This window comes from Prunus mume, linkage group LG4 (genome assembly GCF_029339155.1).
Source record: "Prunus mume cultivar Tortuosa linkage group LG4, ASM2933915v1, whole genome shotgun sequence".
NCBI classification, from domain to species: Eukaryota; Viridiplantae; Streptophyta; class Magnoliopsida; order Rosales; family Rosaceae; genus Prunus; species Prunus mume.
This window is the reverse complement of record NC_142701.1, coordinates 22,011,999-22,037,424: the sequence shown is the minus strand read 5'-3', so window position 1 is coordinate 22,037,424 and position 25,426 is coordinate 22,011,999. Positions and strand designations below refer to the sequence as shown.

Here is a 25,426-nt window from a genome sequence, read left to right as displayed (position 1 = left end):
ATGCGAATGCGATGCACCTGTCAACTCTCTTCATAAATTCCAAAATAGAATTGTATATTATACTCAAGTCTATCTTTCTTGTCGCATATGTTAAAATTCAAAGTTGTGATTGTGAATGACGGTAAAAATCAGCATATCCCACTTACAATCTCCAACAACAACACACCAAAGCTAAAGATATCCAATTTCTCAGAAAAATTGCCATAGAGTGCATATTCAGGTGACATGTAGCCGCTGCACAAACAATAGAGAAGTGAGCAACAGTAAAGATTGCATAAGGTTTACGTGAATGAAAAACCTTTGCTCTGTATACTTACTGTATGAGCAAATTTCCCCATGAGAATATTCGATTAGAAAGATTCCTCTCTCTTTTTCGCCGCCTTTTTTTCCCTGCAAAATAGAATAAATAAGAGGACCACACCCGAGGGGTGTTGGCCAAAGGCCCTCCAATGCCTAAATTAGTTCAATTGAATCGTATAAAAAACAATAGCTAATAGGGTACGGAGATATGGTTATGGTGTAAAATGGGCGGCCGGAGCCTTATGTAAAAGAGAGAGAGAGAGAGAGAGGAAGGAGGTGGCTAGGGTGTGAGAGGAATTTTCTGCAGAGTTTCAGTAGAGATTTCAGACGTACCTCAACCTTTATGTGTGGCCATTCTTTTATAGTGGTCTTGGAGGCTAGGGTTTCAAAGGAATAATTCCGTAGATGGAAAGAGATTATTCCTCCCTGATTTTGAATTGATTTGATTAATTAGGGATTTGATTTATTACGGTAAATCAAATCCCTAATTGTGGTAGGTAACAAACCATTTCCTAATTTAATTAGGTAACTCCTCATTTAATTGGGAATTGTGGTATGAATCAAGTCAATTATCAACCTAATTAGGTAACATTCCATTTAATTGGGTAATCCTCAATTAAATTAAGTAACTCCAAATTAGTTTGAATAATTCCCAATTAGGTCAAATAATCCCCAAATGGAAGGAATTATTTGACTTAGAGTTTTGATTTAATTCGGTTCCCACAAATGCCCCCCAGCATCTGCATGGCGCGTGGTGACATGTAGGAGATGTGAATTATCCGCTGTTGGGTCTGTGTCCAATTTGTAACTTGGTTTCCTTTAGTGAGTTGGACTCTTTTGCAGACTGGGTTCCCAATTGGAGTGAGCTTTTGACTGTTTTGGAGTTGGGTTCCCGTAGAGGAATAGGCTTGCGATTCTTTCTTGACCTAGGATGCCCAACCTGTAAATGCAGGCTTTTCCACTTTCTTCACATCGCAAACTTAACTTCTCTACTTTCTAGCTTGAGAGAGATCTTGGAGAATTTGTACTTGCTTGTCAAGAGAGGAGTTGCCGTGCATCCCAAGGTAAGTTGAGCTTTTTTTTAGGGGCGAAGGCTAGCAGTGACCAGCCGTTGTCGCCATGACTAGTGGTCAAGGTTGGAGTAGTGGTGGTCATTGGTGGCTCCGGCCAGTATCGGGAGGAAGTTGGTAGTCTGCCCCTGTGGATGTTGAAAGATAGAAGCATAATGGTCCATACATGGATGATCTGCTGGGCAAGAGAGTGTTCTGCCGACTCCCCTTCAAAAAGGAAGGCTAATGTCAAGTATTCAAGAAATGAAGCTCGCGACTTCGTTGGCGAAGATGCGTCCCCATTGAGGAAGAAGCCAAGGATCCTTCTACCGAGAAGACTCAAGTAAGAGCTGTTCCATCGTCATCCGCTAAGGTCAAACATCTCGTTGGTGCAGATAGCGGAAGGTTGGTGGTATGCGTGGTGTTGTGGTGTTCTACCTAAGCCTCTTGCTGACAAGCTTGAAAACCATGATCCGCTTCCTGGAACAGCTCGTGCCCTATCTCGTTCTACCGAGCATCAAAGAGATGCAAATATTCATCTTCGAAGTTCGAGTAGTCTGCATTAGTCAAATAATGAAGATCGATGTGGAAAGTCTGCTCATGATCCAGTTGTTGAGTCACGAGCAGTCAAGCGTGGAGTTGATTCAGCATCATTGACTTCATTCGAGGTGAGGATGGCGGCAACTAAGGAGATGAGAGTCATCTCCCCGGGCGAAGGTTTCCTTAGAGTATAATCAGTGAGAAATAGTAGTATAATCACATCAAAAGAACACTAAAAAGATGCACAAAACACATCAGATGAATATGATAAAGCCAAAATATGGAATCCGACTAATTGCTATTTCTTCTATGATATCTATAGGTTTCCTATGTACCCCCCTCAAATAGTTGTGTGTTGAGCTAGCAATAAATCTGGAAAATGGCAATAAAACAAAACTTGGAAAGAAAGATATAATATATTAAACAACTTTACTACCGGATCAACAATTAATCATTCAGCTCCACCTACACATCAAATTCATAAATACAGCTTAAAATGCAAAACAACTCCTTTACAACTTTCAACGACAACAGAAAGAAGAAGTAGAAATTGGACCGACATTCAACTTTGAGCCTACTTTGCTAACAGAAGAAGAAGAAAGGTAGTTGATGCTTGATGGATTGGTTTGGATCTAGAGAGAGAGAGAGAGAGAGGTTGTTTCTCTTGAGAGAAAGACAGAGTGAGTGGCGGTATGAAGACTCAGATAAGATGGCTTCAATTCAAGGTAGGTTAATTTTAGAATTAAAATTACAGAAATGCCCTTGCTGTTAACTGGGTTAACAAGTGATTCGCGAATGATACTGACCTAACCCGTTAGCTTAACGAGTGACTAACGGGTCCACCCGTTTTCAATCCGACCCATTAAGCTCAACCCAAATCTGTATTTTCGTGCGAATTCGGAAGTGGAAGTCCGTGTTAACTGGTCGTGTCCAATATTGCTGGTCTCGTAAGATGGTTCCCTTGGAAGTTGGTGAGTGCCGGTCCTCCTTGAAGGACTTCAGGGCGTGTTCGCACATCTTGTAGGATGCCTTAGCGCGCTGCCTCCTAAAGGACGCTTATGGGCAACTACATGACCATCCCGCCTTCCTTAGGAAATGGAAAGAAACTCGGATACCTCCTTAGGAAGCATGGAGACCTCCTCAGAAATTCTGGCGCATCCTGCGTCTCCCCGAGGACACTTCTCGGTGAGTATCCGTAAGACACTTTTGATTGTTACCCCGCTCCCTTAGGGCGCTCCTTATGGGCAACTGTCGTGACTATCCGCCTCCTTAGGAAACGGATAGGAACTTGGATATCTCCTCGAAGCATGGAGACCTCCTTTGGGAAATTCCTAGAGCACCTTGCGCTCCTTTAGGACGCCTTTTTACAGCTATGCCTCCCAAGGATGCTTCGTTGTCACTCTGCGCCTTCCTTAGGACGCTTCTTATGGACAATGTGTGACTATCCTACATCCCTTAGAAAGAATGGAGATCTCATTTTGGGAAATTCTAGCGCACTCGAGTCTCCCTTAGACGCTTCTAGTCGCCGCTATGCATCTCTTTAGACCCTCTTTATGGGCGATATTTTCCGGTGATCTGCTTGCCAATGAATTGTGAGCCATTGTCGATAATCAGCCATGTGGGCAGCCAAATCGGTAGATGATGTTTCTCCAGATGAATCGCTAAACATCAATGTTTTTAGTAGAGGATAAAGCTTCGGCGTCGATCCATTTAGTAAAATAGTCGGTGGCGACGATTATCACGTCCTTCTTAGCAGGCGCCAGTGGCAAAGGACCCACTAGGTCAATAGTCCACTACATGAATGGGCATGGGCTGTTTTGCGAATGGTAGACTTCGGCAGGCAGGTTAGGGATCGGCTTGTATCGTTGGTAGCGATCACATTTCTTGACATATTCGGTGGAGTCATGTCGCATGGTAGGCCAGAAGTAACCTATGTTTAGAGTGGTTGCCACACTCGTCATCTAGGCGAGTGACCTGACCCTAGAGTGATTGCCACACTCGTCGTCGTGAATTTTGCAGAGAACCTTAAGTGTTTTAGGGTACTTTATGCAAGTGAGATGAGGGCCGGATTATGATCTGCGGATGAGCTTGTTGTCGTGCATGTAGTATCTCACAGCCTTCTGCTAGACCTTTCTAGCTTCAGACTTGTCCGTTAGCAGGTTTTCATTCATCAAGTAGTCGATGATGGGGTCTTGCTAGCTAGGGTCCTCATCAATCTGCATTGTGTCGATCGGCTCTACTTCTTCAATGCTTGGACAGTCAAGGTGTTTGACCTGGATGAAGCATCTAAATTGGGTATCCAGGGCTGACCCTAGGCTCGCTAGTGCATCTGCATGCTCGTTCTCTGCTTGGGGTACTTGTCGGATGGTGAAGGTAGGAAACGCCTTCAACAACACTTAGATTTTGTCAAGGTACAAGATCATCCTTGGGTGTTTCACCATGTATTCACCTAACGCTTGATTTGTGATCAGCTGGAAATCTGAGTAGATCGCTAGCTTCTTGATTGCGAGCTTCTTTGCCATGCGCAGGCCGGCAAGCAATGCCTTGTACTCTACCTCATTGTTCGAGGCCGGGAAGCCAAGGTGATAGCTTGCTCCAGCGAGGGTTCCATCCGAGGTGGTGATGACGACTTTACTTCAGGCTCTCTTTTGGTTTGACGCTCTGTCTCTACGCGCAACTGCCACATGTCTCTAGGTTGGCTAGGTTCAACGGTTGTCTCATCTACTTTTGAACTTTCCTTCTTTTTTTTGGCCAGCTCCTTTTCTTCTACCGGTGATGGGGTGAATTCTGCGACGAAATCTGCTAAAGCCCGGGCTTTTATTGCAGATTTTTGGCCTGTAGAGGAGGTCATATTGGCTTAGCTCTATGGCCTACTTCATGAGTCGCTGAGAAGCGTCAGGGCTGTGGAGGATTGATCTTAAAGGAAAGTCGATCATGATGATGACTCGATGAGCTTGGTAGTAGAGTCGCAGCTTTCTCGCGGAAACTACAAGAGCCAAAATGAGCTTTTCTAACTTCGGGTAGCGAGTCTCTGCATCGAGGAGGGCTTTTGACGTGTAGAATATCGGATGTTGGGCCCCTAGTTCTTCTGGATGAGAGCTAAGTCTGATGGCTGAGTTGGACACTGTCAAGTACATGAACAAGTCTTCACGAGGCTGCTTTGAGAGCAGGGGAGGTGAAGTGAGGTAAGTCTTCAGATTCTAGAAAGCTATTTTGCACTCCTCATCTCATTTGTCTCTTTGTCCTTTCTTCAAAGCTTTGAAGAATGGTCTGCACTTGTCGGTAGATCTCGAGAAGAATTGGTTGAGGGCCACTGTTCTGCCCATCAAACTTTGTATTTCCTTTACTGTAGAAGGCAACTTCATCTCGAGAATGGCTTTGATTTGACGTGGGTGTGCCTTGATACCTCGTTGTATGACTAGGTATCCCAAGAATCGGCCGGAGGATACACCAAATATGCATTTACTCGAGTTCAGCCTCATGTGATACTGGCAAAGCAGGCTGAATGCCTTCGCGAGATTTTTGATGTGATCTGCACATTTTGGGGCTTTCACTAGCATGTCGTCCACGTAGGCCTCCATAGTTTTGCTAATCTGATTCTTGAAGATTTTATTCACGAGCTTTTAGTAGGTTGCTCCGGCGTTATTTAGCCCAATGGACACGACCTTGTAGCAGAGGTCCTCTTTCGATGATGACAAGTTTTCGCCTTGCCATCCTCGCATTAAGATTTGGTTATAGGAAGTCTCGGATAGATTTCCTTGGCTTGGTCCCGATGCTTTGATTACTATAAGGGAGCAAGATTCGGTTGTTCAACCTCCTTTAGATCTGCCTACCTCACAGGGAGGAACTGCGCTTGTTTGCTTTTCCTCGTCATTGCCGATAGCTATTGATTTGACCGAACGCCCTCGGGATTGGGTACCGAATTTTTGATGTGTAGCGGAGGTGATGGAGTTAATCTTGCTGATCCATGGTAAAGCCACGCTGATCTGGTTGATTTGTTGATAGTTGTCTCAAGCCCATCTATTTGGATGACCGTCGAGTGATATTGGCCGCGCTACCTCGCCTGTGTGGATTCGATAGACCATGGCCTAGGCGATTTGAATGCCGGCGACAAGGGTATCGTTATGTGGCATGTCGAGGCTGATTAGATCTTTCTTTTGGAAGCCGATCACAGGATCGTCTTCTGCTTGTGGAAAGTTGGTCGAGATTTGGGATATCACAGTGGCCTATTTGATCTTCCTCTTCTTTTCCTTGCTAGTCAGCCTAGACTCCTCATAGTGAACTAGGATTGTGTTAATCCTTATGACCTTTTGGGCGGCCCCTTGGTGGTGTCACGATCTTCAATCTGGATCGCCTGCTTTAGCGCAATGAATTCCGTGCAATGCCCTTCTCTCACAAGTTCTTCAAGGTGCGTTTTCCAAGCAAAGTAGTTGTTCGTAGTGTGCCCGTGCGTCCCATGGAAGGCACAATATTTGCTAGTATCCCTCTTGTTCGGATCTCCTTTCAAGGGTGACGGTCTTCTTACCCAAGGTTTGTCTTTCACTTGGGCTAAGATTTGATGTATGGGGATGGTGAACTTGGTGTAGTTCTCTACTGCCGTAATGTCTCCTTGTGGGTGCAACTTGCTCTTGTTCTTGTTCTTGTTGCTAAACCTGTCGCTTCTTTGGCATGCCCGCTTAGTCGGCTGATCTTCCTGCTTAGTAGACTTCTTTGTGGCGATTCGATCATCATCCCAGAGCGCGTAATGTTCCGCGGTCGCTTAGACCTCTGCCAGTCTGGCGGGAGTGATAGTCGACTTGCGGTACAAGTCGTGTTCGAAGGCATTTCTTGAGAGCAGATGCAGCGATTCGGTTGTCACATCCTACAATGTTGGCCTTTTCTGCATTGAACCTCTTGATGTAATCTTGAAGGAATTCGTCGGACTTCTTGCGCAGGTTGTACAAGTGGTCGTGGGTTCTTCCCGATTGTCCAAGAAGAGGTGTATTCTTTAGTGAAGACGTAAGCCGCCTTCTTGAAGGCTTGATTGACCAGATGGTAGGGTTTGGAACCGATCAGGCTGCTCCTCGCAAGATCATTGTAAACACCTTGCACATCAGCACATCGTCGGCCTTATGGAGGATCATGACACTTTTGAAGTGTTTTAGGTGGCTCTCGGGATCGAGTCCCCTTTGAAGTGTGTAAACGAAGGCATTGAGAATCGCTTTGGGCAGCTGCTCGATTTGGAGGTGAGAGGCGTAGAGCTCGCTGGTCCATCTCCTTCGAGTGCGTCTTCGGTTCCGCCGGTCTTCAAGTCTCAAGTCGGTCATTCACAAGATTCTCAACGTCTTCCGCAGACATTGCTGGTCGATCACGTTGGCGACCTTCGTGATTTGGGTGATCTTGGTGACTTCCTTGTCAATTTGCGTAGGTCGACCTTCTACGCTTTGCCTAGGCGTGTTGGTGAACTACGCTGTGAAGGATTTTCTATAGCTTTTTGAGAGAATCGACTCTTTAAAGAGTGAGCAGTGGAGTGGTCCTCATTGTGAGGTTATCCATTGACCTCCCTAGGGGCCTAGCCTTTCGTGAATGCTCCTGTGAGTGGACAGCTGAGCTCATTTCTTCACGATCCTCGCGTTGCGATGGTTGTCCGCTAACCTCCTGGGTAGAGGTGTCAACGGGGCGGGCCGGCCCGACGGCATGAGCCCACCATTTAAAAGAGGCACGGCACGCACGAGCACGAATATTAATGGGCCGTGTTCGGCATGGCACGAAAACTTGGGCGGGCGGGATCAAAAATGAGGTCCAATGGACCGGGCCGGCCCACCGCCCGACATGGGCTGGGCTTGGCCCGAGCACGCTTCAAGCACGGCACGAGCCCAAGCACGGCCCACTTAACATTTTTTTCTTTCTCAAAAGTCAAAATGCAATAATTTGACATATAATGTCATTATTTATATGTTTTTTTAATCATAAATATATATTTGATGTATTTCATTTTAGGGAAATTACTTGGGTCCTTAATTAATTAAACAATATTGGACTTGATATCTAATCAGTACATATGACATATATGCTTATCTTATAATCAAAGCAAGACATTATTTCACATATAAAATAATAAGTTGTTTAAAGATGAAAAGTTGAAGTGGACTTTGTAGAGTTTGACACTTTTTGCCCTCTGCCATTTTCATATTGTTTGGATGTTTGATTGATTAATGTTTTCAAATAGTTCATCATTTCTTGCCTCTAATTATATTTTTAATGTTTATAATTTGAATTATCTAGTGAAAAAAAAAATGAAGTGAAAAAAATTCAAATTAAATGGATTGGTTCTTGGGCCCGAGTGTGGCACGAGCACGAGCACGGGCACGGCACGAGCACGAGCACGCACGGCACGAGCACGAGCAGGGCACGGCACGAGCGCGGGCACGCACGAGCCCGGCCCGCCCGTTTCAATATGGACATGGGCTTTGGGCCGGGCCGGGATCAATAATTTTACTAAATGGGCCGGCACGGCACGGCCCGATAAATTAAATGGGCCGGCCCGGTCCGACACGCGTTAAAAGCACAAGTTTAAATGGGATGGGCCGGCACGCACGGCCCGTTGACACCTCTACACGGGAGCCTAGCCTTTGATGTACATTTCCTAAGGGCCCAGCGCATGAATGTCAAGTCGTGGGCCCAACCTTTCGCAGACGTTGTTCCTTAGGCTCAATTTGGATGGGTGACTTCGTCTACTCTGAGTGTGGCTCGAGAATGCTTGCGACATGTCGGCAGGCCAATCACGTTGTTGTCCCTCTCCTTGTCCGCTTACTCCTGCTCAACTTGCTTGGTACCCATCTAGCTGTCTATCGGCTTGTTCATCCATCATTCTTTCTTTGCCTGGTTATCCAAGGCCAAGGTTTTGAGCCAAGCTTATTTGGTTGAGGAGATGCCTCATTAGATTGCTTTGGTCGTCCATTCTCCAAGCTAGCTAGTCAACTCTCAGATTAACGTCTACTTGACTTCGTGGATCGGGAGGAGAAAGAAGTGTGTAGAGCTCAATTGCACACGGGCTAGGGTTTCATTAGAGGTGTACGCGGGAGCGTGCGTTGAGCGTGGAGGCAATGGAGGGAATGATTGAAGTTGCTCCAAGATCGGGCCTAAGTCGGCGGTGGTAATGAGTCCACCTTGATAGGAGATTCCACTATGCTCGGCGGCGGTGTCATGAAGGTGGCTGGGCCTTGGCTTGGTGCGGCTGCAAGAGGTGCAGCAATTCCAGCCACTATTTGGTGATTCACGGAGGTGATTTGCGGCTGCAAGGAGCTGTCCCCATGCTTTGGTGGCTATCCGATTGCTATAGCAGTTGTTTGGAGACGTTGTGAGGCAACTGGAGGTGGTAGGATGACATAGGCAGCCACCGGGGGCTGTTGGAACTCGCTAGGGAGTTGTTGGGCAGCTTTGTTAGCTAGGGAGGCTGCTGCAAAATGCTAGCAGCAGCAGTACCTCGTGGTGGCAGCGAGGTTTCGCAGTTTCGGAGTCGCTGTCGCGGTGGTTTTGCTCTTAAGGTGTTTGCTTCTAGCCATGGTTTTTTGGAAGGCTTCGATTGATCGAAAAAGTAGGTTTGGAGCACACTTTTAGTATATCTCGTGCTCTCAAAGAAAGCACCAATTTGTGGGAGCAAATTTCCCAACGAGAATATTCGATTGGAAAGATTCCCCTTCTCTTCTTCGCCGCCTCTTTCACCCTGCAAAATAGAACAAATAAGAGGACCACACCCAGAGGGAGTTGGCCAAAGGCCCTCTAGTGCCTAAATTAGTTCAATTGAATAGTATAGAAAACAATAGCTAATAGGGTACGGAGATATGTTTATGGTGTAAAATGGGGGGTTGGAGCCTTATGTAAAGAAAGAAGAGAGAGAGAGAGAGAGAGAGAGGAGAGAGAGAGAGAGAGAGGAGGTGGCTAGGGTTTGTGAGACGAATTTTCTGCAGAGTTTCGGTAGAGATTTCAGACGTACCTCAACTCTTGTGTGTGGCCATGCTTTTATAGTGGTCTCGAAGGCTAGGGTTTCAGGAGGAATAATTCCGTAGATGGAAAGAGATAATTCCTCCCTGATTTGGAATTGATTTGATTAATTAGGATTTGATTTATTAGGGTAAATCAAATCCCTAATTGTGGTAGGTAACAAATCAATTCCTAATTTAATTAGGTAACTCCTCATTTAATTGGGAATTGTGGTATGAATCAAATCAATTATCAACCTAATTAGGTAACATTCCATTTAATTGGGTAATCCCCAATTAAATTGAGTAACTCCAAATTAGGTTGAATAATTCCCAATTAGGTCAAATAATCCCAAATGGAAGGAATTATTTGACCTAGGGTTTTGATTTAATTCAGTTCCCACACTTACTATGTCCCAACAACCCTCTTGGTATATGCTTTAGTTTGATTCATCCTGAAAATCCTTGCCATTTGTTGAGGGCCAAAAATCCAAGGGCCAAGCCCAGATTAATTATTGGCCCAACACAGATAGTTGAACACAAAAGGAGCTCAATCAGGACAAAAGAGCATTTGTAGGACACACCAATACAAGCCACGGGCCACACATCATGCCAAGCAAGCACTTGCACAAAGGCCAAAAGCATGCCAATTTTATAAAATCACGCTCACATGCATATTCGGTGTTACTTGGCCCGATTATAGCTTATCACGGCATAATAAAACTCAAGCAAGCGTAGGTGTCATGCAAGAAGAACCATCGTTTTAACACCAAGCTATGCCACAGGCTTAAGAGGGCCCAAGCCACAAAATTACCCAGGGCTTGCTTGAGTGGGTTGTGGTATGGATGGTAATAAGAATCACAAGGCCCATTGAGGGTTTGGGAATGAAAGTTTTAAGCCACTTGGGAGCATTAAAACTCAAGTTCATTCCTCGGACCCAAATACATGGGTTAGCATGAGAGAAAAGGGAAAAATGGTCCAATATCTTAGGAAGACATTTAGTAGCCTGCATACTTTGATAAGCCCACATCAAAAGAATGCCCAAAATTAGTAAAGCCACTTCCAGCAGCTTGACGAAAAGCCTATCAAACGTTGGAAATAACAAGCCAAATGACCCAAAACCGTGCATACAAGCCCAGCCCAACAACTTATAAAAAATCTAGCACCAAGTTCTACCTCTGTTAGAACTCCAAGAATGGTCAACAAATGAGCCATGACAGAGACCAAAGGAAACCTATGAGGGTAGGATGAATACCCATCTTCTTTTCCATTACAAAGCTTCATTTTGTAAATCAAGAGGAAAGGCAGGTGGCGCCTCACCCTTATGGAGAGGTCCAGCTGCGTCAAATTCTTGGAACCACAAAGGGTTCCTTACCCATGCACCTTGGATAGGAGAATTTCACCAAAATAGGATTAAATGGGGAGCAACCAAAGGAAAAGGAAGAAGAAGACTAGATGAAATTATGGTTCTTCGTGCCTATAAAAGGGGGGCCTCTTCTACCCAGCAAAATCACCATTGAGAGCCTGACCAAGCTTTGTCAAGTATCTGAGAATTTACTCAAGCCACCCAATCTTCTCCTTTGTCTGTTTTTTTTTCTTCTTCCTTTAAGATAGAAATCGCTCTAGTTCTCCTCTGCCTTACTTCAAACTTTTGTTCTCTGTAGAAAATTCATGCTTCTCTCTCTCTCAAATTGCTAAACTTGTGAAAGCTTACCTCCCATGCCACAGGCTCCTCAAGTTAAGCCATTAATCAATTTATCATGTTTACTTGGCTATTTGTGAAAAGAACCTATGAGTGTTTTCTTTAAAGTTTCATCAGACTTTTTCAAAAACTCTTTTGGGAGCTTGGTTTCAAACTCAGACACTTGGGGAATTTTTCTTTTTCTTCTTGCAGCCCATTCGTCAGGCTACTGGAACAAAAAGACCCCTACACCATTCCAAAGTCTGAAATTTTGGGCTTCATTGCTCCATCCAACAGTATATTACTTGCTTTTAGGTCCCTGTGAATTATTTTCAGTCCAGAAAATTTGTGGATATAAAGTACTCCTTGAGCAATACCTTCTATAATTTGAAAGCGTTTACCCCAATCTAGTTTTGCCTTTGCAGATGCATCTAATTGGACCAACCATGAGGAAAAATGAATTTAGCGTTTTTCTTCTATAAAGCTTTTTGTACACATGAAAAAAGGTCTTGCAGAAAGTAATCAAATGTGATATCCCAGAAATTAAAAAAAATCAAAGAATTAATCTTAGAAGTTGTGGCGATCATATACCAAACAAAAGTTTGTCCAAACTTCGATTGGGCATGTACTCATAGATCAAGATCATTTCCTTCTCTTCAACGCAGCAACCCAGGAGCCTAACAAGATTGGTGTGTTGGAGCTTGGCTATAAGCTTTAACTCATTCATGAACTCTTCATGTCCTTGCCCTGACTTCTTGGACAGCCTTTTTATGGCTACTTCTTGATTTTCTGAAAAAATCAACAGGGCCAAACCTCCCTCTCCCATTTTATTAGCTTCAGTGAAGTTGTTTGTTGCAGCTAAAATTCCCCTTAAAGTGAGTGGTAGTTCTGTATCATTCTTTGCAGCTTCAGCACTCATACTGCCTTCCTTAAAGTGAAGAAATAGCCAAAAACTATCAATCCCGTTGTTGCTGAGGCTATTCCAATTGCAAGGGACTTTTTCGATACGCTATGAGAACTCATACTACCTGCCAAGAAAAGAAAAGGAATGATCTATAAAAATGATGGCTCTAAGCACGTGTCATTTCTGGCCAACTATTGTTGTATGCTATGATTTCTATTTGACAAATCCATGCACAAAAAAGCAAAAGAAATTCATCAAACTTACCTAGTTGGGAACCATGAACACGAATATAAACATCATGCCCAAAAGTTTGATTCTCTACAAGATCCATCAAGTCACCAACCCATGTCAGACATCTTATATTGTTTCCCTGTGTCACATTTGCATAAGCATAAGCTGTGCAAGAGCAGGTCTGAAGGCATTGAGATCACACTCACTCATACTCTTATTTTCTAACAGAACAGCCTGATCTGGTAGTTTCAACTTCGAAATCTTTGAAAACCCATCTTCCCTATTACACATCAATGCTTTCTCTCGAACACAGCCAGTGGGCCAATCCCCCATATCCCATCGATTTTGGAATTTTGGCTTGAAACCTGTCAAACACTTGTATGGTGATGAGAGGGTTTCATTTTTACTACTGCAGGCACCATATGGACTGCAACGAGCATAAAAATCACATTGATCAAAAGGCTTCCTCAACCATACAAACCATGTTTCACTGTGTTCCAGCCACAGAAGCAGCTCAATCTGCCCAGTGGGATTCAATATGACCCTCAATTTGATTGAACTATCTTAGACACCATAAGTAAGATAAACTTCATCAGAGTCAAAGTTGTAAGGAAGGAAATAAGTGGTTCCATTTGAAGATGGAGCATTTTCTCCATCAACATCAAAGGCTGTGTTTGTCTGTTTGCCAATGTACAGATCACTTCTCCAATATGGAGCATTTTCCTTCCAGATAAAAGTCTGGCCAGGCACTTTACGATCAATGCCTAAGGTAAATTTTCCGGGTTGCGGCCCAAGATGTAAGACCCCTTTGTTGCCCCGTCCTTGTATTCAAGCTAAGCTTCATGCCAGGCAAAAATGTATCAAAGGGATGATCGAAGCTCTGCCACAGAGTATCTTCTCCAAGTCTAAGTTCAAGATTTCCATTATCCATTAGTACACCAGTTGTTGCCTTCATAGCTGAAGCAGGTACTGATATATTAGAAGACCAGATAACTTCTCTTGTCTTATCCATGATGTCCAACACCACTAGATTCCCATCACCGCAGAGCGTAAAGACACCCGGAGAATTAAGTGGGGATTCTCTGTTAGCAACCCGTACTATTGGTGTCTTTGGGATTTTGTTGTACCATATACCAAGGAAGTATTTGATAGAATTTTCAGGACTGAAGAAGCCTAATGCAAAGGTCCCAAGGGAAGAAATCAAGGTCAGGTTTCCGGTGACAGATTTTCCTGGTTCTAAATTGTCTTGGCTGGTACAAATTGGCAAGACGAGATAAAAGTAGCAAAGCAAGAGAACCACTCCATTCAGAGCCAGAGAGACAGAGAAAGAAGACTAGTGAAAGTTCACACCATAATTGTGTTTCTTCCATTCAAAATAGGCATCATGTTTCTCTAAAGCACCTCAATTGCATCAATTGTTAAGTCCAAATTAATGTATCAATATTAACATATGTTTGTTGGGACAACAGGAGCTGAGGCGGTTACCATTAATCATGTCCAGATGTACTATTTCCCAAGGCACTCAGGTCCAAAGTATGAATGAGATCACCTTCCATTATAGGACAAAAAAAGTCTGACTTCTAGAATGATGCCTCCCTTCTACCACCTAATTTTGGCTAGCTTCTTTGTTCTGATTGATTTGTACTGGCTGGTTGTCTAGTTTGAAACAGAGAAAATAAAACTTTTGGAACCCAATTGACTTGTGCGTTCACATAAGTTACATTAGATTACTGCAATTTGGAACAGGGTAAATCAGATAAGCCTTGCTTCTTGAACATCAGTGCTTGTACCCAAAAGTTCCAAATATTACTGCACCGATACAAATTACACTTACAGATTATAAGCAAAGAAACACGAAATATGCATCATAACATTCATGCTGATGCACTAACTTGACAACAATGATGAAGATAGAGGCATAAGAACTGCTTTGGCTACCGACCATCTTCTAATGTGACGGTTAACTCATTGATAGAAAATGTTTCAGGTTTGCTTGAAGAAGAAGCCCTGCTACTTCTAGAAGGGCATCATTGCCTAACAATAAAGGCGGGTTTTTTAGGTGCTGGAATAGTTGCAGTTTCACTGCCTAGTATGAAAACTACTTGTGACATGGTTGGGCGATCACCGGGATCTTCTTGTACACATAAGAGCCCAACATGGACACATTTTAAGTACTCAATTCAAGCAAAATCTTTTTATTTTCTCCAACTCATTGCCAATAATTTCACTTTGTAGTTCAGAGGGGTGAAAAGCCGAGAGAGTCAGAGAGAAAAATACGACAAGGGAGAGAGAGTAATTATTTGTAAAAAAATATAAAACAAAACATAAAAAATGTAATCTTGGGTTTTATAAATAGGTGAAATGGTATTTTAAAGAGGCTAGCAACACCAGCCCTTAGATTAAATCGAACGGATGTAACAAGTTTGGACCTCACAGGTCCTCAAAATATGGTCCTCGGGAGAGCAGCATTATTGTCTCTGATAACCAGGCATTGTTGTCTCCTGCCCAAGAAATCACGTCAAGAAGACAGCGATCAACCGAGGCTCTTGATACCATGATAACCAGGCAAGTAAGAACAGAGGAAATGAAGAAGAAACTGAAAGGTTCTGGATTTCTTTATTGATTTTCTCTATTGATTTAATACAATATTAGCTGGCTCAGTATTTATAGAGTTCAGCTTTTGGCGGAATACAGGAGCTGTCAATGACTTCAGCTCTAAACTAATAACAAACTCACTTAACTAACTGACAGCTGGCACACCAGCTTAAGACTACTTGGCTAAACTTAATGTAACTCTAACAGTCTCTAATATGCAAATATTTTATTCAAATAGGAACATCTATCGACCTTCTGCCAAACTAATGGTGACTGTATTGTTAGAAAAACTTGCAGGTGTTTGACCAGAAGAACTAACAGCAGCAGGTATGGAATTCTTGTGAGTTGAAAAGGCAGGTTCCTTGGATGGTGGAAGTGATGTGGCTTCATTGGCCTGCAGCATACGAATTACAGAAGACATTGTTGGTCGATCCTCTGGAGCTTCTTGAACACACAAAAACCCTACATGGATACACTTCAAAGCTTCATCAGGGGGGCATGTTTCCCTTACTGATGCATCAATCACCTCCATTCCTCTACCTTCTTTCCACAATTCCCATGCCTAATTAAGATTTAAAATACTTAAACTTCAATTTTACGTTAATCACAAATTTACAAGGCATACAAACAGAAAGGAACATATATAGTTTAGAATTATTTATACTTACCCATCCAGCAAGAGTTGGTGAATGTTCATAGCGATAAAAAGCAGCATTCTTCTTTCCACTTACAATTTCCAACAACAACACTCCAAAACTAAACACATCTAGTTTCTCAGAGAAATGGCCATATCTGGCATACTCTGGCGACATGTATCCACTGCATGAGTTGATGGTAGAGAGGTAAGCAATAGTAATGATAGCATAAGGTTTAGCAAATGAATGAAAACATGCCCTACATATAAATACTTACTATGTGCCAACAACCCTATTGGTATTTGCTTCAGTCTGATTTATTTCAAAAATCTTAGCCATTCCGAAGTCTGAAATTTTGGGGTTCATTGCTCCATCCAACAGCACATTACTTGCTTTCAAGTCCCTGTGAATGATTTTCAATCTAGAGTACTTGTGGATATAAAGTAGTCCCTGAGCAATACCTTCTATAATTCGAAAACGTCTTCCCCAATCTAATTCTGTACTGTTAGATGGAGCTGATAGGACAAACCATGAAGAAAAAATGAGCTAAGTGTTTTTCTTTTTTCTTTTTTTATATGAAATGCAGGACAAATGGAAAAAGATCTTGCATTACACGACTTTTGATGTCCGAGAAATCAACAATATCAAACAATCAAATCTTAGAAGGAAAGAGGATATACCAAACAAAAGTTTGTCCAAACTTCGATTGGGCATGAACTCATAGATCAAGATGAGTTCCTCCTCTTCAATACAGCAACCCAAGAGCCTAACAAGATTGGTATGCTGGAGCTTGGCTATAAGCTTTAACTCATTCATAAACTCCAGATGTCCTTGGGCTGACTTCTTTGACAGTCTTTTTATGGCTACTTCTTGATTTTCAAGCAACACCCCCTGTAGTGGAAGGAAAATTCCGCACAAAGTGAACCACCATTTTACCAATTCTACTTAATTAGGAAAAAGGTTATTAGGAGAACAAGAAAAGAAATTATAATATTTATGAAAGAACAACTTTAATTAGCATTACAAAGTGGAAGTGTCACCTTATAAACAGGGCCAAATCCTCCCTCTCCCAGTTTATTCGCTACACTGAAGTTGTTTGTCGCAGCTAAAACTCTCTTTAAACTGAAGAGTGGTAGTTCTGCATCATTCTTCGCAGCTTCAGCTCTGGCTTTAGTTATAGTCTCACTCATATTGCCTTCCGTGCTCCCTGTTTCATTCTTATTATTAGAGCATCGGTTGTTTGGAACACCAGAATATATGTGTTTGTGTGAGTGAGAAAGAGAAAGAGAAAGAGAAAGAGAAGGGTCGTAGCACTGTACCTTCCATTCCCAAGTATTTCTTCCAAAAGAAATAGCCAAGAACTAATGTAATCAATGCCCCTGTTGCCGACGCTATTCCAATTACAGGGGACTTTTTCAATACATTATGGGAATGACTCTTACGACCTGCCAAGAAAAGAAAAGGAATGACCTATAAAATGATTGCTGTAAGCGTCATTTCTGGCCAACTACTGTCTGCTACGGATTCTGATTGGCAAATCCATGCACAAAAAAGCAAAAGAAATTCACAAAACTTACCTAGTTGGGAGCCATGAACACGAATATAAACATCATGCCCATAATTTTGTAAACTCGGGGAATCAACAGGTTGATCATCTAGAATATCCATCAAATCACCAAACCATGTCAGACATTTCCTAATGCTTCCTGCTGTCACATTTGGATAAGCATAAGCTGTGCAAGAGCAGTTCTGGAAGCATTTAGATGCACACGCACTCATACTCATATTTTCTAACAGAACAGCATGATCTGGCAGTTTCAACTTAGAAAATTTTGAAAACCCATCTTCTTTACACATCAATGCTTTCTCTCGAACACAGCCACCAACCCAATTCCCCTTATCCCATTGTTCTTGGAATTTTGGCCGAAAACCTGTCAAACACTTGCATGGTGATGAGAGGGTTTCATTTTTATCATTGCAGGCACCATATGGACCGCAACGATTATAGAAATCACATGTATCAACAGGCTTCTTCCACCATGAAAACCATTTTTTACTGAAATCTAGCCACAGAAGCAGCTCAATCTGCCCATTTGGATTCAATATGACCCTCATTTTGACTGAATTATCTGTGACACCATAAGTAACGTAAACCTCTTCAGCATCCAAGTTGTAAGTAAGGAAGTAAGCGGTTCCATTTAACGATGGAGCATGATTACCATCAACACCAAAGTCTGTGTTCGTCTCCTTGCCGACGTACAAATCACTTCTCCAATATATAGCATTTTCCTTCCAGATAACAAGCTGGCCAGGCACTTTAGGATCAATGCCTGAGGTAAACTTTCCGGGTTGTGGATCATCAAGTGCAGCCCAGGATGTAAGGGCCCTTCGTTGGCCCGTCCTTTTATTAAAGCTAAGCTTCATGTTAGCCAAAAGTGTATCAGAGGGATTATCGAAGCTCTGCCACAGAGTACCTTCTCCAAATCTAAGTTGAAGATCTCCATTATCTACTAGTACACCAGTTGTCCCATTCTTTGCAGAAGCAGGTACTGATGTATTAGAAGACCAGACAACTTTTCTAGTCCCATCCACAGTGTCCAACACCACTAGATTCCCATCACCGCTGAGCGTAAACACACCCGGAGAATCAAGTGGGGATTCTCTGTTAGCTACCCATATTATTGGTGTCTTTGGGATTTTGTTGTACCATATACCAAGAAAGTATTTGGTAGAATTTTCAGGACTGAAGAAGCCTAATGCAAAGGTCCCAAGGGAAGAAATCAAGGTCTGGTTTCCAATGATAGATTTTCCTGGTCCTAAATTGTCTTGGCTGATACAAATTGGCAAGACAAGTAATAGAAGTAGCAAAGAAAGACGAAGATTGAGCCACTCCATTCAGCGACGGAGAGACAAAGAAAAATGAAGAAAAAATTTGTTCTTGCCTCAAAGCTAAAAAAGTAGCTAACTATAATCCGTGCTTACTAAAACTAATGAAAGTTTGCACCATAATTGCGTTTCTTCCATTCAAAATAGGCAGCATGTTTCTCTAAAGCACCTGAATTGCATCAATTATTGTGCCGAAATTAATGTATCAAATTTACTAGAAATTTGTTGGGACAACAGGAGCTGAGGCGATTACCATTATATCCAGATCTACTATTTCCCAAGCCACTCAGGTCCAAAGTATGAGTGAGACCACCCGTTGTGCTTTATCACCGTGCTATGCCGAGATTCAGAAATAATAACACCACAAAGCCAACCACAATTGAACAACGTAAAATAAACAAGGAACAAAGATTAATGAGCTTCGGCAAAATCATGCCTACGTTTCCGAATAGAGTACTTCACTATAAGAATAATAACAACACAAGATACATTGGAATTAAATCAACATAGCCAAACTCCAAACCCCTGTACGCCCACTCACAGTATTTCCTAAGACCTCATCTCTCACAAGAGTTCTGTACTCTCTTGCTTTCCTCTGGGTCTTTCTCCCAAGTCAAGCCTGTCTTTCACTCTTGAATGCTCCACACATCATATGGACCAGCTGCTGCTACATATTGTTGGCTGCTTATTCAACCTTCGTACACCTATGTCGGTAGCAACAAAATAAAGACCAAAATGTCTTCAACTTCAACCACTCATTTAATGCTACATCACTTTTCCTAAAAGCCAATTTGTCAAAATTACAGCACAACGCACACGTCAAAATTATATCAGTAAACCATAATACAAAATTCATGGCAAAAAGAGTGCTGCTATTTCCACCCATCTATATTATTTTTCAAAACACCTTATTTTAAAAATTTTAAAGACAAATTTATCCATTTGTAAAATGACAGGACAAATTTACACTTTTCTTCTTGTTTGTCTTGTTTCACTGCAGATAGAAGCTGAAGAGGAAAAAAAAAAATCCAGTTTGACTCTTCTTTGCCGTATCACTCACTCAAGTCAAAGCGTAATTCCTCTCATCTTACTTTTCTATGTTTCTTTGCATTTACTCTGTCTTGTGAACCATTTGAAAAATTTTGTACATGGGTTTTCTTATTTATCCAAAAGAAAAGAAAAAAAAAAAACTAAAATTTGTAGGTGGGTTTTGAAGTTTCTGAAACCATGGTGTTTGTGTGTGTGTGTGTGGGATGCTTGTGGTTCAATTTTAGTAAGATTTTTGGTCTGTTTGCTCGAATTTTTTGTTTTTTGTTTTTTTATGGGGTTAAGGCTATAGGGAGATTTAATATTTGTGGTTTTAGGAATCTGAGCTTGGAACTTTTGCTGGTTTCTAAAGCTAATTGGAACAAAACTGGGGTTGTTTTGAGCTTGGTTTTGGAGTTTTTGGTATCCCTTGAAGCTTTGGAATGGTTTGACTTTGTGGGTATTTAGAAGAAGTACATATATTTCGTTCGGTGAAGTTGTAGTTAAGATTCAAGGAGTTGGAAAGTTGCATTTGAGCTTTGTTTTGAAATTTTGCGAAATTGTTCTGAAGCTTATGCGAATGGTGGCTTGACTTTGTGGGACATTGGCAAAAGTTTATTGGTAGGTTGTGTTTGTTTGTTTGTGTTTTCCTCAAAATGGATTAAAAGGGTATTTCATGAATAATGATGGGTGGAAATATAGGATTGTGTTTTTTCAAATTTATATGATTGGTGGGGAAGAGAAAATGGGTGAGAAAATAGGAGGGGTGGAAATAGCAGCACTTGGCAGAAAAATGTCATATTTCTCAAATTTCATAATGTACCGTCTAAAATTTATACTCCTCTTTCTTATGCCTATCTCTCAAAATTCTTCCACTTTCTAATTGAATGGCGATACAGTACCAGATGAGCTAGCTACTTTTCTTCTCTGTTGATTCTCGCTCTCTCCATTCTTATTTTGTTTGGTTTATTATCAAAGAAACTGGGTAAGTTTTTTATTTTGTTTGATTTAGGTCGTGTATTAAAGATGCAGGTAAGGTAAATTGATTTAGGAATCAGGACTTGGGTGCTATGAAATCCACAACATCAACTGTTTAGGGATTTTATCTTACATATTCCATTAGTATCACCCCACCTTTTTTTTTTTTTTTGCATAACCCAACTGTTTCTGGTTTGGGAATTGAGAGAGCCATGTTGTAAATGTAAAAGTCATATTATTTTATTTATTTAATTTTTTTTATACAAACGATATTCTACTTTCATTTCATCTAAACTACGGTAGGAGGATTTGAACTTGGGTGTAGAGTGAGAAGCGTATCTGCTCTAGCCAACTTGACTAAGTCATGTCTACATTCTTTTTGTTTTTTGTCTATGTACATCGCATTGTACAGGGCCAACTTTGGACTATAGGATTGAGTAGTGAATGCTACTGGTCAAGTGGACTTAGCATGAGATAAAATGTTCTTTCCTTTCTCTTATGTTTTCCTTGCTTCGTCAAAGTGTCAAATAATTGGCGCAAACTTGGTTGTGAAAAATAAAATGCTTTCTCACTGAAACACAATCCACAAACTTGGTTTAAATTCTGAAGACCGATTAAGCTGAGTCAAGCTTCTGGCGTGCTAATGGTGACTGCATTGATGGAAAAGCCAACAGCACTGCAATTGATTGTCATACTTGTCACAGTGTTTTTATTCTGCAATATATTTAATTTTTAATGCGTTCAGAAAAGGAAACATTATTGAACCTCCATCGAGCTTCTGGCATAGTAATGGTGACTACATTGTTGGAAAAAATGGTAGATGTTTGAGAAGCAGCAGCAACAGCACTAGAATTCCTATTTGTTGAAAAGGCAGGTTCTTTGGTGGGTGGAAGTGATGTAGCTTCATTGGCCAGCATAAGAATTACAAAAAACATTGTTCCGCGAGCAGCTGGAGCTCCTTGAACACACAAAAGCCCTACTTGGATACACTTCAGGGCTTCATGAAGGGAGCATGTAGAAAATATATTTCCTTGTATTTAACACACTACTACAAAAAGTGAAAAAGACGACCAAAAAAAGACGACGGTAGAAGAAAAAACCGTCGTTGTATTTAAAAAGACGACGGTAACAAAAAACCGTCGTGGATAAGTGACTTGAACAACAAAAAAACGGAGGTCTGTTGAATATTTTTTATAATGACGCACACAAATAAAAAGCGTCGTCTTATTAAAAAGGTTTTCTTGAGTTAAAATCGACCAAAAACAACGACAGTGAGGTATGACAAGCGTCGTCTTTTAAAAATCAATGATCCTTTTTTGGTAAAGACATGGTTGTTTTGAAAGAACTGCGTCTATTATATGTAAAAATGACGCTTTTATACAAATCGTCGTCTATTATTTGTAAAGATGACGCTTTTTATAAAACCGGTCTATTATATGTAAAGATGACGTTTTTATAAAAAACCGCCGTCTATTATATGTAAAGATGACATTTTTTATAAAAACCGCGTCTATTATATATAATAGATGACGCTTTATAAAAAAATGGTCATCTATTATATGTAAAGATGACGTTTTTATAAAAGCGTCTATTATATGTAAATATGACGCTTTTTATAAAAACCCGTCGTCTATTATATATAATAGATGACGTTTTTTATAATAATAAAAACCATCGTCTATTATATGTAAAGATGACGATTTTTAAAAAAACCGTCGTCTATTATGAAGTAAAGATAACGGTTTTTTTAAAAATGGTCGTCTATTATATATAAAGATGACGCTTTTTATAAAAAATGGTCGTCTATTATATGTAAAAATGACGCTTTTTATAAATAAATAAAAAGGGTCGTCTATTATATGTAAAGATGATGGTTTGTTAAAATAACCGTTAAATCATGATTTTTAATTTATAACCGTCTAAATTTTTTGTCCTGTTACTTGATCTCTGAATGTTTATTTTTTTCGATTTTTGGTGTATATGATCTCGAAGTATAAACAAACAAGTTTGACGGTTAGATTGTTGAAACTAGTTTCTTAAAATGCGTATGCCATCAAAACAATATATTCACTAACAATTAAGAGTTTATTTATACTTTTGTTAAATATAACATAAGATTTTGTGGTATCCACTAGTGTAAATATTTTAAATTGAAGATCAAATTCAGTCATTGTATTCATATAGGGTCAAGGAGTGTAGCGGTAAAAAATCATCAAAATCGGAGTTAAAATAGCCGTTAAATCATGATTTTTCATTTATAACCGTCGAAATTTTTTGTCCCGTTACTTGATCTCTGAATGTTTATTTTTTCCGATTTTTGGTGTATATGATCTTGAAGTATAAACAAACAAGTTTGACGGTTGGATCGTTAAAATTATCAACATGACTCTTACCACCTGACAAAAATAGAAAACCATCTTGTGGGATCCAAATAATGGCACTTTCTAGCCAAAATAACTAACTCCGTTTATTTATTTTTTCTTTTGACTAATCAATATAATCTTGTGAAATTAGTGAGTGGTTGAGTCTAAGAATCCTACTTTGACACATCCATGCAGAGAAAACAGCCAAAGAAACCAAATTAACATACCTTGATTAGAGTGCTGAACACAAATATAAATAGTTTGCCCCAGACCATGATCTACAAGATCCATCAGGTCACCGAACCATATGCCAAACAATTCATAGTACTTCCTTCTCTCACATCTGAATAAGCATAAGCTGTGCAAAAGCAGTTCTTAAGACATTCAGATTCACACTCTCTCGCTGGATAAACAAGAGAAGGAAAAGAAGGTGAAAGTGGTGGAGGTTGGAAATGATGGCATTTTGGGGTGAAGTTGTGTTTGTTTCTGAGGAAAATGATGATGAGCAGGACGAAAGTGAGGGAAAGATAAGGACTTTGATATCTGATTTTGTTTTTGTTTGAGAAAGGAGAGAGCTTTATGCTTCTTTTTGAAATTATGAAATAGTAAAGGTGAAAAAGGAGGAGATTCTGAAATATTCAAAGGACAGCCATACAATTGATTCTGTGTTTGGGATTGTGTTGTACCATATACCAAGAAAGTATCTGGTAGAATTTGGAGGACTGAAGAAGCCCAATGCAAAGGTTTCCACTAGAAGAAGTCTAGGTCTGGTTTGCAGTGATAGGTTTTTCTAGTACTGAAGTGTCGTGGGTAGTACGGAATGGCAAGACAAGAGATAATAGTAACAAAACAAGACAAAGAAAGAACAACCTGATCTCCGTTTTCATAGAAACAAAGAAACAAGAGAGGAAGTGGAATAAGAAGAAAATATTTCCTGCCCGTGGAAAACTATAATTTGTACACGATGAAATTAGTAACAGAAATGTAGAGGGACAAATTCTACAAAGCCATTTTACTCATTCAGCCATTTAGGTCCAAAGCAGTGTTTTCAAAAGCATGCCTAAGCGCGCGTCGGAGCGCGCATCGGAGCGAGGCGGAGGGAAATCGCCTTAGGCGTACGAATGTTTATTGTTGCACGCTTAGCGTAGCGAGGCGTGCAGAGGCGTGCGTGGCGAGGCGTGGCAGGCGTGAAGAAGCGCCGCTATCTGCAAGCCAAAGCGCGAGGAAGAAGACGACCTCGCTTGAAATTTTTTTTGTTAGGGTTTGTTTTAATACGACGTCGTTTCATTTAGTTACTTAAGTGGTTTTTATTTTTTTAAACTGAGGTGTTTTAAACGCACGTTTTGGGTTTTTATTTATTTATATTTTTTATAAAAGCAAACATCATACCTTTTAACCCCCCACTGAAACAAACGATACTGCCCCTTTTTTTCTTCTAAATAAATACATTAATGGACCTATATGTATATCCCTAATGCCATAAACTGCATCAATTTTAATTCTCTCCATAAGTTGAAGTTTCTCTCACCTTTGGTATGCAAATTCTCTTTGAACTAGATTCATATATATATATATATATATATATATATATGTTAGTATTTTTTTTCCAAACAACACAATATCCGTAAAATTCACTAAAAATAATACTCAAGTCCACACATAAATGCCAAATATCATTTGATGTTTCATGATGAGGAGTGAGATGCATAAATTGAGTTTTTCTTATGATGTTGAATAAATATTTTATGTTTTGGGATTGATTATTATGCTTAAATGATAATTAGTACTTATATTTGATAGAATATGTTGGCTAAATAAGAATTAGTAGTACAATTTATTTATATTGTATTATTTATAATTTTTTTATTAAATTAAATTAATGTTCAAAGCTTACGCCTCGCTGACAAAAACGCCTCGTCTTTACGCTTCGCCTTTTAAAACATTGGTCCAAAGCATGAATCATATGTTCCATAACTCAGCGGAGAGTGTAGGACCACCACCAACATTATAATAACATATGAGAAGACAGACAAGAGGAATCTCCACCTGATTGTATATGTTGGGCACGTGATTATTTCTTAACAGAAGAAACATGTCTTCCACCTTCGTGTTAATGTAGAAGCTAGGCTGTCTCTTAGGTTAGATGAAACAGTTCATGCGAACCCAAAGAAGTCATAAGGCCACGGCTCTCACCAAAGACTCATCATTTTACAAACTTTCACATTATAAAGATCCCATTCCAATGAACCAAGAGTTGTGTCGAAAATGGGGCTCTAG

At 40.7% G+C, this 25,426-nt stretch overlaps 1 protein-coding gene and 1 pseudogene across 1 annotated transcript; both read right to left on the bottom strand.

The window, feature by feature from the left end:
* Positions 1 to 128: 128 nt before the first annotated feature.
* LOC103329484 (G-type lectin S-receptor-like serine/threonine-protein kinase RKS1) lies at positions 129 to 14,222 on the bottom strand (annotated as a pseudogene).
* A 1,029-nt stretch (positions 14,223 to 15,251) lies between these two features.
* Positions 15,252 to 19,503, bottom strand: LOC103329442 (G-type lectin S-receptor-like serine/threonine-protein kinase At4g27290). Its single transcript, XM_008231917.3, has 7 exons — positions 17,474 to 19,503; positions 17,216 to 17,341; positions 16,937 to 17,103; positions 16,577 to 16,787; positions 16,174 to 16,411; positions 15,930 to 16,080; positions 15,252 to 15,823 (listed from the first exon to the last, which is right to left on the bottom strand). Exons 1-7 carry the CDS (start codon positions 18,789 to 18,791, stop codon positions 15,506 to 15,508), a joined length of 2,529 nt encoding a protein of 842 aa, XP_008230139.3. The 5' UTR covers positions 18,792 to 19,503; the 3' UTR covers positions 15,252 to 15,505.
* Positions 19,504 to 25,426: the final 5,923 nt, after the last annotated feature.

Coding starts and splice junctions, on each gene's coding strand:
- LOC103329442 (XM_008231917.3), bottom strand. CDS start 18,791: ATGGAGTGGCTCAATCTTCGTCTTTCTTTGCTACTTCTATTACTTGTC. Junction 17,342..17,473: donor TGTTCATGGCTCCCAACTAG/GTAAGTTTTGTG, acceptor TTTTCTTGGCAG/GTCGTAAGAGTCATTCCCAT. Junction 16,788..16,936: donor GATTTGGCCCTGTTTATAAG/GTGACACTTCCA, acceptor CTTCCACTACAG/GGGGTGTTGCTTGAAAATCA.